At 42.7% G+C, this 16,103-nt stretch overlaps 3 protein-coding genes across 3 annotated transcripts; all 3 read right to left on the reverse strand.

Annotated features, from left to right (window-relative positions):
- Positions 1 to 5,652: 5,652 nt before the first annotated feature.
- On the reverse strand, positions 5,653 to 8,830 carry LOC131886933 (uncharacterized). The gene is made up of 5 exons (XM_059235396.1): positions 8,631 to 8,830; positions 8,295 to 8,552; positions 6,302 to 6,595; positions 5,974 to 6,234; positions 5,653 to 5,898 (listed from the first exon to the last, which is right to left on the reverse strand). The coding sequence occupies exons 1-5, from the start codon at positions 8,818 to 8,820 to the stop codon at positions 5,657 to 5,659; spliced, it is 1,245 nt and encodes a 414-aa protein (XP_059091379.1). The 5' UTR covers positions 8,821 to 8,830; the 3' UTR covers positions 5,653 to 5,656.
- Positions 8,831 to 12,189: 3,359 nt separating this feature from the next.
- On the reverse strand, positions 12,190 to 13,782 carry LOC131886735 (uncharacterized protein K02A2.6-like). The gene has a single exon (XM_059235134.1). The coding sequence runs from the start codon at positions 13,780 to 13,782 to the stop codon at positions 12,190 to 12,192; it is 1,593 nt and encodes a 530-aa protein (XP_059091117.1).
- Positions 13,783 to 14,190: 408 nt separating this feature from the next.
- LOC131886737 (uncharacterized) lies at positions 14,191 to 16,101 on the reverse strand. The gene has a single exon (XM_059235137.1). It carries the CDS (start codon positions 16,099 to 16,101, stop codon positions 14,191 to 14,193), a length of 1,911 nt encoding a protein of 636 aa, XP_059091120.1.
- Positions 16,102 to 16,103: the final 2 nt, after the last annotated feature.

Here is a 16,103-nt window from a genome sequence, read left to right on the forward strand (position 1 = left end):
ATGGCCAAGTTATTCGCCGATACTCCGTGATCAAACGTCTGTCCAAGGAAAAGGAGATATCGAGAAGGTCCGAACTTGATCATTCCGCCGCTCGAAGCTCCTCGGAATGGCAAAGTGACATTGCTCTCATAAAGTGGAACGTGGGTGGTGAGGATTCTCCATTCATGGTCCTCTTGGATGTCAAAATATTCAACGGAGCTTATCGGTGCATTCGAAACTTCATCGACCCCTCCTATGACAAGAATCCAATCGTGTTTGGTCTCGGGGTCCTTGATCAGACCACACAGAGGAAGATACCGAGCCAAATTAAGATTGCCCGTAGTTCCAGGGGTGCGAAATGAGTCTGTAACCGGGTCGTAAATGGTCGTTCTCTTAAGCATTGTTCCATTTGTCCTTGGGAATTGAAAGTTTCGTGATCATGGTAAGTTTTTTTTATGTTTGTGTGTCCTTAAAGCTGCTGAGAATAGAATTCACGGTTGTTCAATACAAAAATCTTATCTAATTCACTTAAATTTATATCCACCAACGAATTTGGAGTTGGCAGATCTGGCTAGGCCCTATGTGTAGGGTTAAATCAGGTTGATATTCAATCTGATTAACCTTCAACACACTTGACATATCGTGATCATCTTTGCTAATGTTCAATTTATCAACCATCCACAAAACAAGTGATACTCACGATCTACCGCCTATGATCCAAATCTGGCCAGCATGCACGACGCTGCAATGACCTTGCGAAGGTTCGGGGAGAGATTTTCTTGACACCGAAAATGTAGCTTTGTATTGAAGTTTACGGATGGTTGACATTGGCCCCGTTGTTTGTAACCCCCCGATGAAATATAAATTATCTTCCATCAGAACTAATTGGAATTTTGATCTTGCCATCAGGACGTTCAGTTTTCCTCTCCATTTTGGGACGTCCCCGTCTAGTTTTAATGCGAAACAAGCACCTGGAAGATGAGGGAAGGTTTATGAAGTCATTTTATCTTCAAGTAATTTGAAAAAGAATTTTGAAAGAGGCTCTTTTCTCTTATGGTGATTTCAAGATGATAGTGTGCCAAAATTGGAATATCAATCAAAAGTGAAACTGTAAGCAAGATTTCTTCATTTACTGCTATTTTGTCGGATCTAAAAAGTTGAATTTAATTGTCAAATATTCAGTTTTGATATCTTGAGGTATTCACTCTGAACGGGTTTCGCGCCAAATTGATTTGCTTTGGGCAAACGAGTTGACAAAAAATGTTGATAAAATGGAAAGTTAGATCGTCGCAAATAAGGGCAAGTCCCTTTTGCAAACTTCATGCATAAAAACATTTAATTCAAAGCTATAATGTCAAAACCCTACATAGCTTAACATCAGAGGTCTGTTGATTCAAATTTGAGAAGTATAGGAAATTCAAGGAAAATGCGGCTCTGCACTCTGATCTTGGACATTTTGTACAGGGAAAACTTAGGCAAACATTACAGATAACTCGCACTGGAATCCAGTGGGCTTGGAGGAATGACTTCTTGTATATCAAGAAAGTTTAATCTTCATGATCTTCTGCCAGGGTGTTTGAGAAGGTCATGAAGTTCAAACTTATAGAATTTCTTGAAGTTCATGAATCCATTCCTCCCACCTTGGGCATTCCACGTCAAGTGGGTATACCCTCACGGCACTTTGGTCTCAGAATCTTATGATATTTCACACGTTCAATGCCTAAGTTAAACTAGGTTCACATCTAAAATTTCAGCTCCATGAGATCAATATGGCCCATTCTAGGGCCATGTCTATTTTGGACCAAACAACTTGGCCATCGGTGTTTGAACAGCCATAACTCTTTTTTATCTTTTATTTATTATGTTAAATTACTTAATATATCATATAATATTTATTATTATGTTTATTAGCAATTATCTAATTGAGATGAATTTTAAATCAAAATGTTCCTGGGACAATGGCCTTTTGATTGAATTGTAGTAAAAAAGTGCACCAATTGAAATTGGGCGTGCATTAGCCTTAATTATTGAAAAATTGCCACTCAAATCAAGTTCGGGACTTGACGGAATTTCTAACGTGGTCCTGAAGGGTGTGAAGGATGTAATTGCTGACCCTCTTGCCCACCTTGTCAATATTTCTTTAACCACTGGCTATATTCCGCAGAGTTGGAAATGTGGAAAGATCATTCCACTGTATAAAGCTGGAGATCGCCAAGACATGTCAAACTACAGACCGATTTGTATTCTTTCAACGATCTCTAAAATTCTGGAGAAAGTAGTGCACCAGCAGATTTTCACGCCTTTTAACGAAGATCACATGACCACAAACCAATTTGGCTTCCGACCCAATCACTCGACCTCGCATGCTTTACACCATTTTTTGAGACAAATCTTTGAAAACAGCAATAACTTTAAATTCTCTGTGACGATTTTCATTGATCCGAGGAAAGCGTTCGACACTGTAGATCATGAAATTTTACTTGCAAAAATTAAGCACTATGGGTTCAGCCAGAATATTTCATCTTGGCTACGAAATTACTTGACGGAGCGGGAACAGTGTGTCGAAGTGGACAATCATGTTTCTGGGTTTGTACCAGTCACCAATGGCGTTCCTCAGGGAAGCATAGGTACTAGGCCCACTGTTATTTCTCATTTATATCAACGACCTTCTTGAGGTCACACTGTTTAAAACCACCATGTTTGCCGACGATGCAACCCTTCAATATTTCGGTAACGACCTTGAGGAAATGAGGGTGGAGTGTAATCATTGGTTTGGTAATTTGGCGAAATGGTTTGAATATAATAGGCTGGAATTGAATCTGAAAAAGACAAAGCTGATGTTGCTGAACACTTCCAGCAGAGGTGTCAATCACGATTTTGAGCTTCGGTATAACGGTCAAATAGTTGAGCAAATCGGAACAGGGCGCAAGGAAGAGTTTATAAAATTCCTTTGGGTGGTTATTGACGATAAGATATCATGGAAGGGTCACGTTTTAGAGTTGTGTAAAGGCGTAAGGCAGACCTTGTTCACCTTATTTATGTCGAAAAACGCTTTGCCCCCGAATATCCGACTAGTATTATATAATGCTCTCATCAAAGGCAAACTTGATTATTGCCTTGAGTTTTTTAGCCACGCTGCATCAATCAATAAGTTGCTTACACTACAGAAGAAGGCTTTGAGGTGGATAGTCATGGCAAAGAGAAAAGCTCACACGGGTGCTTACTTCAGAAAACTTAATGTTCTCAAAGTTACTGACATGGGCATAGCCCAGCGGCTAAGTTATGTATTACGCTGCCAGAAGGACCTAATTCCCAAGAGTGTGAACAATTTCAACTTTAAGATGCAAAGGGGAGGAGTTTTTTATGTACCATTGCCATTAGTTCGACAAGCCTGGCAACAAAAACTGCCAGACTTCCTTTTTGCCCAAACCTGGAATTTCTTTCACACCGAACATCGTATCAAAAGTGACCTACAAATGACACTGAGGCAGTGGACTGGCTATGTGAGGGAGAAAATAATTAACTCTTATTCGACGACATGAACAGTTAAACACTGCTTTATTTGCCAATGACCCGGATGCCTTTACTGAAGTTGGATCGCTATCTAATGATGAGCTCTGCCCTGGTTGAGGCCACTTCATAGGACCAAAACTGGTGGAATGATCCCCAACCTGGAAAACCCTTGACTCCGACAAGAAATTTGGGCCCCATGAAAACAAGCCGCAATGGCTTATGTAAAAAAACACATTCAAGCCTTTGGGAACTAAATAACAAATACAAATACAAAAATACAATTACAACTGTCCTTTGACCTTTTCAAAAGTCCAGTCCGGATTTTCTCAAATTTTTGCGTGCGCAGCTAACACGGGTTCCAAGCATATTTTAGCACGGTTACTCAACTGATTGAGCATAAAGAGCCAGTCATTGAGGAATTCGAGAGTCATGAGTCGGTCAGTAAAGTCTAATTTGACCTTGCCAAGGCCTTTGACAAGTTAGATGGTGGTCTTTTTGCTAAAAGGCTCCATGAGATTTGGATCCAAGGCAAGGTTCTCGATTGATTCAAAATTTTCATTCGTGGTAAGAAGCAGTTAGTTAAGGTTGAGGGATCCTTCCGTGACATACATGATGCCAATCAAGTCGGGTGTTCCTCAGGGATCCATTTCAGGTTCTCTTCTTTTTATCATCTTCATTGCTCCACTTCAGAAGCTCAGATGTAAAGTCAATACCTCCTCTTATGCTGATAATACAAAATTACTGTGCGGTAGGAATGGTAAAAAATCTAGTAGTCTGGTAGAGGTACTAGTTAAAATCTACAATTGGGTTACCGCGAGTAATATGGCCTTGAGCGGAATAAAATTCCGCTCAATGTCCTTTGGGCCCACGCCCTTATACACTCCGTTCGTAGATAATGGGAGGAGACGTGGTGTAGTGGTTAGCGCAGTTTCCTAATACGAGAGAGGTCCCTGGTTCGAATCTCCTCCCCGACCTTTCTCAAGGAAACTTTTAGACGCTAACCACACCCACAGACGGCGAACCAAAATGGTACGGACGCGAGACTGCCTATCGGAAAAAGTATAAGGACGATGTGATGGCTGGCTTCGCTGGCCGGGCGACACATGAGCCAAAATTCCTAATCAACCCTATATTCAAGGGCTGTCAGATCCGCCAGCTCTAATTCATTTGAGGATCAGATATTTTGTCACTTGGAAGCTAAATGAAATGAGATTTGTAGCTTTTTCACCCTGAAGCGACATTGAATTGTCAATGTTTCTTGACACGAAAGGGAACATTTAGTCTCTAATATGCCATTAATTATATCCAAAATTGGCTGTGAATGTAATCAAATGATATTTGCTTGGCTCATTGATATATTTCAACAATATCAATTTACCATTCGATTGTCTGAAGCAAGAATCAAGTCATGTTGATAACTTGAATCTAAGTGTTACAAGTTACAGATAATATAAATGCACTTCTCTAGACCACTTCATATCCGATTGTCCTTACCAAAACAGTATTTGTAACGACATGGTCATATGTACATATTACAAAGGCAAATAATACGATACCATTCCGGGACGACCCTAACAAACGATTTGACGACAGTCCCAGTGCATTGAGTACGGGTACTGGAGTGCCAAGCTGTCTCAAACCTCGCTAGAAGACGTTTCAGTTTTGTGTTACCTCCTAATCGAGCGCTTTGCCATGAAGATGAAATTCATTGAGCAATCTCTCAGCAGGAATGTGTCTGATCAGGAGGTAACGAATAGCTCTACTAAACCTCGCTAGAAGACGTTCGAGCTTCGATCGAGCTTTCCGCTCCACTACTTTCGTGCTCCATGCTCATGGGCGACGAAGATCGTCAGCCTCAATCCCGCCCACTAAAGTCCCCACAGGTTAGAAGAGTCCGTTCGTCTTGCGTTGCACACATTTGTGCCATAAGTGACGAGTCGCGAAATAAAAAATCCCTCCTCACTTCCTACGTTTTTTTGCCTTTTTTAGCCTCCCGATCAGCCTTTATTTTATCATTTGTCTTTTGTTCGCCAAATAAGCCGAGCGAGAGAGCTACCATCTGACTTCGTAAGAAATAAAGCAAGCAAGGAAACTCGATCAAGATTGACGAATAATTTTTTAAAAGCCATGTGCAGCCATAAGTGGGCCATTTATGATTAACATGCTAAAACTGCATTTGGCTGTGAATTAAACTTGACTCACACAGGGTGCTTGTATTTTGGTGCCCGCCACAAACTACAATCTCATTGTAAGATTCCGAGTATAAAGCGGCATGACCATACAAAGGGACTGGTAGGGTTGGAATCGCTGGATTTTCACACGATGTTCTGAAGTCATTAATCACGTCAATTGTGTCCAATTGTTTATGCGATTGGTCCAGTCCCCCTAAAATCACTCCTAATTGAGCTAAAACAAAACAGGGCGTTAGCCAACTAATTTTAATAACAACCAAACAGGATTGGTCTGATTTGCTCAACTTACGTTTCCGATGGCTCACTAAACCATCAAAAGTGATTTGGTCGAACTCTGTACTATTTATATACCAATCTCCTAAATAACACGCACCATTTGCACGGCTCGTTATGGCAATGTTACAAGGGCCAGTATCGAAGATACAAAGGGCTCCACATTGAAGACTGGACGCCCCCGAAACGACGGCCTCTCGGTAAATATACGAATTCCATGATTGATTGTATGGCACCTGTGAGAAATCCTCTCCGTGGTTTACTTCCTCCAAGACAGCTAAATACGACGAAAGCTCGTTTAGAAGTACATGATATGAATGCATCTGTTTTTGAAAAGCTAATACCAGTTTGGATGAAAAGGGTGATAATTCCATCATTGCCTGATGGTGCGCCTTCACTTTTAAATTCCAAGTTTCCCACATAACAATTCAAACTCGTGGCATTGTAGAAGAAGAATTGGCATTTCATATCCAGTGCGTCTCGGCTGGACCGCTTGAAACCCGCGTGACAGGCAGTTGCGCAATCCTCCAAGGTTGGGAAACCGCCCCAATGATGGATGAGACGGTGGTGGGCGGTCTTATAGGGCATGACCACCTGGGTGTAGGACCGGGCAGAAACGTTGGTTGTCCGGGTATAATCTTTGAATGGATCAGAAAAGGTTGATTCGTGTTTGATATACATGTTTGTACTGTACGTCAGTACGTTAAGGTTAGTACGGCTTCCAATTTATTAGAAAAGCGAACACCATGGCTCTTTCTTTTCTTTTGTTTTGGTTTGTTATTTCATGGGCTTTTCTTACCGCTACAGGGAATGTAATCCCCAGTACTATTGAAATAAAAGGTTATAATTCGTCGTTTTATTACATTTCAGTTCTTCTAATATTTGGTCTACCCACGAGTTTGAGTTTGCAGACCATGCTAGTCCTTGAATGTATTTCGTTTTCAATTATTAAAAGCATATTTTTCCATCGCATATATTATGTCATAATGTCTTTTATCCACTGACCCAGGCCGAGATTACATTTTTAGATATGTGATACCTCAAACCTAGTTCGTATTTGTGATAGGATCAAACACAGAAATGGATGGTTGCGACCTGAGATGTAGTCGGAAATCCATTAGTTAGCCTTATCTCAAAGTCAACCAAGGTTACATCTAGGTTCAAATCTAACTGCGTAACGTTCTATGTTACGTTGGAATCTGCTGGATCCTTTAATTTTGAACTTTTCTGGCAACCTGACTTTTGAGCGTGTTATCAAGCGTTTGCATATTTTGGGAGTTCTAACCCACAAGCCTGGCTTGCTCCAAAGTGAGCTTTGTTGTGGCGAGAAACTCTGCTGACAAGTTATTCTGTCTTACTGATTTTCACTAGAGACCGGAATTATGTTTATTTTTGAGAGCTGAATATTGATTTTTCATAAATAAAAGGTCAGTATTTTTTCAGATAGACAAGCCAGGATAATTGTTAAGAAAGGGATTATTAATGTCCAAAAAGTCGTGAAGGAAGTGTCTAAAAATGATTGCAGAAATTACACCATGCCACTTTTTCCTCAAAATTTGATTCTGAAGAAAAATTTCGAAAATTCATATTTTTAGGTTTAAATCTGTATAAATGGTTGAGAGTAAAAAACATAAACTCAAGGACACAGATTGTGTTTTCTTGAGATTCGACATATATATGAATGAGGTGCAAAATAGAAACAACAAGGTTTTTTGACGTTAATGAGAATAAAATCTTTTTTCTTTCTTTCAATAAAGAGGGGAATATCTTCAAAATGACTTATCGTTGAAAAAAATATAAATCAGTCGGTTAATCACCCAAGTGAGTTCCTACCAACTATGATGGCCCGTCAAAACAACTTCAGGGCCCAACAAATGGTGCCAGGGAGTCGTTGAGTAATTCTTAATACGCTCCTGAACGACTACTTTGTGAAACGGGAATTTTACATACTTTGACAAGAAATTTTGTATGCGTGTCATAACGGTTTTGGAACCGTTGCTTCAATTATTGCAGAGCTAGTTTGTGGACCGTTGTCCCTACCATGTTAAGGCCAATGAACACGAGGATAGAGCTCAAATGCCAGCTGCCAAATATTCATTTGATTGCTTGAAATTAAGTAAAAAATATTTCTTGATTACAATTACTTAATTTAACACGGAAACTTTTAGAGGCTAACCGCACCCACAGGCGTAGAATCAATCTGATCTGGGCTATGACACTGCGTATTGGATCGAACATTGTACGAACGATGTGATGGCTAGCCTCGCTCGCCGGGCGAGGTTCACCCCTCCGACCCTAGCATGCAAATTGCAAAAATATAGTTCACCTAATATTTACCAGCATTAATGAATATAATAATGTTGGCCGACGGTGAAATTTTGGGTGGAGGAATGGGATTGTCTGCATTGAGCACATCGCCGAGATAGCAAACCCCTGATTTAATGAAATAAAACGAACACCGAGCGTCGGGATCCAGGTAACAATTCAATCTACAAACAAGTCTATTGTTTGTATCCTTGTACAAGAACCCATTGATGTGATAGCCTTTGACCGGTATGGTTAGTGGGAAATGATTCCCCACCTCAGTATCTTGATCTAGTGAACAATGAAAGTCAAAAAGAATTATTTAATTTTGCTTCTACTTACGAGCATAACCATCTAATTTCAAATTACCTTTCAATGAGGTGACCAACACCGAGTTATTCTTATTATCAATTTGGACCGATCCTGAGGTGCCGATATCACCCAGATAGCATTCATTGGTTGCGTTGATAAACACGTAGAACGTGCATGGCTGGGAATGCCGAGCGTGAAAATTGCAACCCATCAAACATAAAATTTCCAAGTTCGTTGTCAGCTTCATGAAAGTATGATTTGATACTTTCCATAAAGTCGTGTTGAGGACACGCATCCATGCGTACTTTTCGCTGTAATAACCCGCATATTTGGCATTGAAGTACACTGTCCATGGACCCGCCGTATTCTTAAGGTTTGCCACCGAGCTTTGCGCTGTAGTATTCCATTCTCCGAAATGGCAACGACCATTCTCAAAAACGGCAACATCACAATTTAGCTCTTCATAGAGACAGTGGTATAGGCAATCATTCACAGCGCTTCCAGGTGGCAAATCAATGTAGGAATCGGTCGTCGAAAACCATTCCAAAAAGCTCTTGACGCCTCCAAGGTAATTGAATTTAACGGAGAGGTCACCTACTCTTTCTAAAAGATGTTACCAATAAGGTTTTATTATTCATTTAAGTTCCTTCTGATGTGACCTTACTTGGGTTGATATGAACAGCCTCATTTTCAGTTTGACCAATACTGAAAACGGAACCTAAAGTGTTGGTGACAGATCCTAAATAACACTTGTTGTCGCGCAACAAATAAACGCCGCATCCCTGGGAATTCAGTTGACAATAAGTGCTGCAAATTATGCCGCCACCGGTTTGACTCGGTTGTAGAGGGATCGAATCAAAAAAATAGGTCGGCCATTGATCTGAAGTTACCAAGATCTTCTTATAGTGAGAATGAAAAACTTCTACAGCATGAGAAGATATGGGGAGTATCAGCAAGGATAAAACCAGAACTCTTATGGTCTCCATCTTTGAGTGAGGACTGGGCAGTTTCGATTTTTCCTCATTGTCTTTCTTAAGCAACTTTGGTAACGGACAATGACTCCATGACTGATAAATGAATGAGGATTTTACAAATATCCAGTTTATCAACTCTATAATTAGGGCCCGGATTTAAACCCCAAAAGTGAAAAATAACGTTACTCCAACTCAATTCTCTGACACGCCTGACCCTGTTACTTTTAAATCAACAACGGCGCCTGACCCTGATTCCGTGTCGGATATATGATGCTTTCAACGAACGGCATTAGGCCTACTGTGACAAGGAAGGGTGGGCCCACGTGCTGACGAAATATCAAGTTCCTGCACGACTCAAAATTTTCGACTTTTTAGTAGTTTGGTTTAGTAATTCGGACAGGTCAGGTTCCCAATACTACACAGCCTTAAGGGTCAGGCGAATCGTTGGCTGTCGTGGTTCTGAGCCAAAATCCAATGTTTTTGTTTTAATATGTTGGCCAAGTTGAAAACTTTTCCTCACTAAAATCAGCTAAAGTTAAACTCAAACCAAAATAGGAGCAAATGCTTTTCCGGGGAACAGGCCGTAAATCCGGTCTTTCTGATTACTCAACGCTCAACAGGAAAGATCATGGTCGATATGGACAAAGGTTAGGATGATTCATCAACTAGCCCAAGGACTCCTCCAACCATTCTCGAGTTCTTCTTTTTGGCTAACCCTAGGACACCGACAATATCTGTTTTTGTCAATCGTTGATTATTGTGAACAATTGGAAAAACTCACAAACTGAGGCGAGTTTTTTAAAGTTAAGGCTTCAGGGTACCCACAACGAGCATCAGCTCACCACTTTGGCGATTGCATTTTCCTAACGGCTAACGCCCAAGCCCCTAACAATGAGGTAAGAGCTTTAAAAACCTGACCTGGGAAAGAAAGCACATTTTATCGTTGTAATGAACAGGATGCCAGGGTCGAGAATTCGAATCCGAAGCCAGGGAATGCATTGCGTTATTCTTCAAATGACAAAAGGCCCCTAGGTGTCTGCATTATAAATGTATTTTGATTTAAGTTCAATTGAACGACTGGATCAAAAGTCTAAAGTCTTGGGGTGGAATAGAACTGGACACATTAAAAGTAGGGAAAGGGTACATGAAAGGGTAGATGAAAGTTAATTGCTTTTTGTGAGGAGTAACATTCATTAGTGAGGGTTATAATGGTGATACCGGTACTGGTACCTCCAAAAAACCTGTTATGACTTGTGCTTTAAGTGTCTTTAATGAGCTTCATATGCATGTTTAAATGGAATAGATGACTAGCATGGTACATTGGGAGCAAGAGCATGATATTACAGATAGAATTGCTTTGACTAGACGAAAAATATCGCAATTTTACTTATTTTTTTTATTTCCTATATATCATTTGATCGACCAACGAATTAGAGATGGTGGATTTGGCTAACCCTTGAATATCAGGTTGATCAGGATTTTTTGTCAAAAACTTGTCCAAGTCTGACTTAAATCCTGCTAGTGGATCAACGCCTACATAAGCCCTGCGAATATTAGAGGGGAGTAAATTGAACAATAAAGGAGTCCGAGAAAGAGGAGAGTTGGACTACATTGTTCTAATTACCCTAGATTCTCGAAGGCTTGAAGGAGCTCGCAAGACAAGTCTCTGCGATCATTGCAAATGACCCTAAATCCTGGGTTGGGACAAAGCTCAAGAATGCTTTTGAGGACGTAAATATCAGATAGCTTTCGTACCTTCTCTGAACACTGTACAGTCCCTACTTGTCCAGTCTCTCCCAATACGAGAGCTCTCTCACTCGTGTGATGTTCCTAGTGAAACATCTTTGGACCTGCTCGACCTTTTTCAAACCTGCTGAACTCATTGGAGCCCAAATGGGTGAAGCATATTCAAGATGTGGTTGAACAATCAATCGACTTACACAGAGTTAGCATCGTGATGCTATCTCTGGACTTAAACGTGTGATATATCCAACCACACATTTGAAAAGCTTTGCCAACTTTCAACTGAATATGCTCTTCGAATTTTCCATTATCTTGGAGAACTACAACTAAATCCTTCATGAATATATATAATTCTGACCATTACTACCAATTACCAATTTTGCATCATCAGCATAAGAAGATAAACTGACATTACGTCTGGCGGCCAAGATGACTCGAATCGCACGAATCTGATGTTCCCAAACATCTCCAAAGTTGAAAGCATATGGGGGTTCCTCTTCCATCCTTCATTGTCGGCCCCTCACCGTCTAAGAGAATTCGATATTTGAGCATGGTCCATTTCTCGAACTGCTTCTCCCATCCCCTTCTCTGCTCCTCCGATGTTTAAGCCGTTGTCTGATCGTAACAATCTTATTGGGCCCCGGCGCGATATCATGCAGCTTAATGCCGCCAGGTAGGAGGAGGAATTCTTGGATTGCGCAACTTCGATGCGAAAAGCCCTGGACGACAAGCACGAGAATATGGCCTGTTCCATCTTTGATTCCAGAGCGGGATGGACAGGATATTAAAGGATTGAGGAACGCTTTCTGAACACGCTATATTTCTCTTAAAAACTGTTTTACACTATCTGTCCTTTTCACAGGGTGACCATATCAGGGATGCAACATCTCCCCCCCCCCTCAGAACTGAAATCGATGTGGTACTTGTCCTATCGTTTTTCTGGATGACCGTCGAGGTTTTTGGGAAGGATCATACAAGACGGCTGGCGAAGAGGCTGGAGGGTTTGGGGGGATTGTAGTTGGATACAAATGACGGCGGTTTCGTCGGAGAGTGCGGCCAGATGGAAGTTCGATGTCGTAGTCTCGATGTGATCGTGAGGCCGTCACAATTCCCACCCTGTTCCACTCTTTTCTTCCTGATTGGTCTTGGATGATCACTGTGGTACCCACTTGAAGTGGGCGCAGAGATCTGGAGGCTTTATCGTAATTCTGTTTGACCCGATTATTCCCCTTGGTTGGGGATTTTTGGGGCAAGTTTTGTTTCTGGAGAGAAGAAGGATGGGCTGGTAACCGAGTGCGCATGGAATGCCCGAACCGAATTTGAGCGGGAGAGAGACCGTCCTTCTGTCGGGGTACATTTCGCCATTCCAAAACGGCCTCCCAGAGTCCCTCAATGTCACGGTGTCCGCTGTTGGTATATTTTTTCACTAAGGCCTTCATGGCCTTAACCGCCGCTTCGGCATGACCATTGGACTGGGCATATCCTGGGGAAGAAACACGCTGTTGAATATGCCACTCCGTGCAAAATGCTCGAAATTCGGCTGAATCGAATTGCTTGCCTCCATCAGAAGCGAAAACTCGTGGTACCCCGTAGTCACAAAATATCTTCTTCAAACTGGTGATAACTCTAGACGTGGATGGGCAGGTTCCAAAATGCTCCAGAACCGGCCATCCGCTGAACCGATCCACGTACACCATGTAAGTAGAGTTGCCATACGAAAAAAGATCAGCTGATGTCTCCTCAAATGCATAACGGGAATCCTCGGTGAGGATTAAAGGCTCCTGTTTTTGGCTCGGTAAATACTTTAAGCACTTTTCACAGGATGCGACATGGTTCTCGATGTCTGATGACATTCCTGGCCAATAAAATATCTGACGAGCACGTTGCTTAGATCGATCCATGCCTTGGTGTGGAATGTGGAGGAGTGTAAGCATACGATGTCTAGCTTTCTTTGGCACCACAATCCTGGTCCCGTACAGTACGAGATTGTCAATGACAGACAAGGAGGCAAAGATGCTCTTGAAAGGCAGTGCAGTTTGCGATGTTGGGTCGTTCGATGTTATGGCTTGTCGCAACAAATTGTATTCATAATCGGAGGTAGCACACTCGTTGAGGAATTCCAGGGCAGGATCGTGGTCGGTTGGTTGAGGTCTTTCGTCGTTGCTAAGGGTTCGCATTTGGCGAGTAACACTACATCTGGTAGCTTCCTCTAAAGTGTCGGGGGTGGATCGATTGCTCACGGGTGCACGTGAGAGTGCGTCAGCAATAAGGTTGGTCTTTCCAGGGATCCATGATGCGGTAAAGGAGAACGAGGCCAATTTTTCAAGCAAGAGTTGGATGCGAGGAGTGGACCCATTGTCCATGGTGTAGTCATTCAAGATTGGTATAAGGGGTTTGTGGTCCACTTCAACTAAGAAATTGGCTAGGCCACGGAGGTACAGTTGACATTTTCGGATGGCCCACACGACGGCGAAAAGTTCGAGTTCGGTCATGGAGTACCGGGACTCTGTTTCGGTGATGAAGGAGCTTCCACACTGCACCAGGCGCCAGTTCGGAGTGAGGGAACTGCCGTGATTTTGGAGTAGCACGTAACCCAAACCAAACAGTCGGGAGGCGTCGCTTCTAATCAGGGTAGGAAGGGAGTGATCATATGGCACCAGAATAGGGGGTGAAGTTAAAGCTTTTTTGACAGCCTGAAAAGCTACCTCATGGTCTGGAGTCCATAAAAATTGAGCCTTTGTGCTCATAAGGGGACGTAGCGGAGAAGCTGTGTTGGCAATGTAAGGGGAAAAGTCCGATAGCTGATTAACCATACCCATAAAGGAGAGGAGATCAGATATGTTCTTGGGGGTAGGGAACTGTTCAATGGCTTCAATTTTAGTTGGATCGATTTCGATTCCTTAGCGGCCCACCAAGAATCCAACGTAAGAGACACGGGGTTGACCAAAAACAAATTTTGATGGGTTTAAAGTGACCTTGTTGTCTCGACATCGAAGTAAGACATTTCTTACATCTGTGATGTGCTCTTCGAATGTGTAGGAGACCTGTAAAATGTCGTCAACCATTTTGCGAAAATTGGTGAGGCCAGCGAAAGCACGATCGTTTCTCTCATTGTAAACGTCGCCTGTACACGACAAGCCTTGAGGAGCACGGATGGGTTGAAATCGGCCGAAGGGTGTGAGAAAGGTACAGAGGCGCTGGGCGTTTTCAGTCAATGGAATCTGCCAATAACCATTCGTGGCGTCAAAAGTAGAAAAATACCGAGCTCCACGTGGTATATTGGCAATGGCCTCTTTAGGGGTGGGGAATGGATGAGTCGGGCGTACAACGTGTTCATTCAACTTCTTGTAGTCAATGCAAATACGAGGATCTCCATTCTTTTTGGAGACGACAATCATGGGACTGACAAATTCGGATGGACGATCATCAGCCGGGATAATGATTTTTTGACGGACCATGTCGTTTAGCTTGTCTTGGATCGAATCTCGCTGAGCATAGGGGATGGGACGAGGTGTAATGATTTTATAAGGTGTGTAACCAACCTTTAGATGGATATCCATTGGTTCACATGCCATAGGGGGGAGATCGTCAGGTGGGCAAAATACGTCGGAGAATTCGGCCACAAGAGCTGATTTGGTAGCGTGGACAAGTGCAGGGTCAGGATCGATGGTGTGCTGGGATAGGATTTGGTGACATCTGGTCATGGGTTCTAGATTGGAGATAACACGTGAGATGCCAGGCGGAGGAGACAAGTAATCTGGCAAGGGATAAAGAGGAGAAAGCAGGCCCATTTGTTGACTAACACTCCATGAAAGGAGAAAATCAGTGACATCGGAAGTAACAAAGGCCGAAATGTGGATCTGTCGCGCGTGGAATGTGACGTCCATCTCAACAATGCCAAGACATTGAATTGGCGAGTCATTTGCGGCACGAATTCGATTGTCAGCTGGGCGCAACTTGAATTGGCCGAACTTGTTGAGGAGGTGGATACTGATAAGATTATCGTCCGCTCCTGAATCAGGGAGAGCTGTAGCATCAAAAGAACGACCCTGGCAAAGAACCTGAACAACAATGGTCGGGGCAGGCGATGTCACCGCACAAATCTTGATTGTGTTGTTTTTCGAAGACTCATTGTTGGTGTAAAGCTTGGGTCGTCGGTTCAAGGCGTAGCAGACAGGTTGAATGTGTCCCGTTTTGCCGCAATGATGACATGTGGAATTACGATGAATGCAAGCACGTCGATCGTGTTGAATAAAGCAACCTGGGCAACTCTTCAAGGAGTGGTGTCTCGCTTCACTGAAAGGCTCCCGGAACGGCAATGATGGGGGTCCGGATTGAGAGAGAGTGCGTTTGTTGAGCACGCGTTGAAACTTGGCGTCCTGTTCTAGGGTGTGGCCATCAATTCGTGATGATTCAGTAGCCTGACAAGCTTCTTTTAATGTCTGGACTGTAGGTTTCTGCATGGCTAACAGTTTCTGACGGAGCTCAACATCTTCAATACCAGCAATGAGTCGAGTGACCATTTGATCTTCCTGGCAGTGGGTGCAAGGATCCGAGTTTTCATGAAGAAGGGTCAAGCGAACGAAGAATTGTTCGAAACTTTCTCCCTCAAGCTGTTTACACGTGGAAAATTCAACTCGTCGAAGAGTGATGTTAGATTGGCGGGTGAAATATTCAGCAAGACTGTCCAAAATGGTGACGCAGGTAGCACCGACGGAGACGCCCATGTAGATACGAATGGTATCCAGTGTTCGGGTGGAGATGCAGCTTCGGAGGTACGCAGATTGACCTTCAGGCGGGAGGCGGTCCATGA

This window comes from Tigriopus californicus, chromosome 9 (genome assembly GCF_007210705.1).
Source record: "Tigriopus californicus strain San Diego chromosome 9, Tcal_SD_v2.1, whole genome shotgun sequence".
Classification (NCBI taxonomy): domain Eukaryota; kingdom Metazoa; phylum Arthropoda; class Copepoda; order Harpacticoida; family Harpacticidae; genus Tigriopus; species Tigriopus californicus.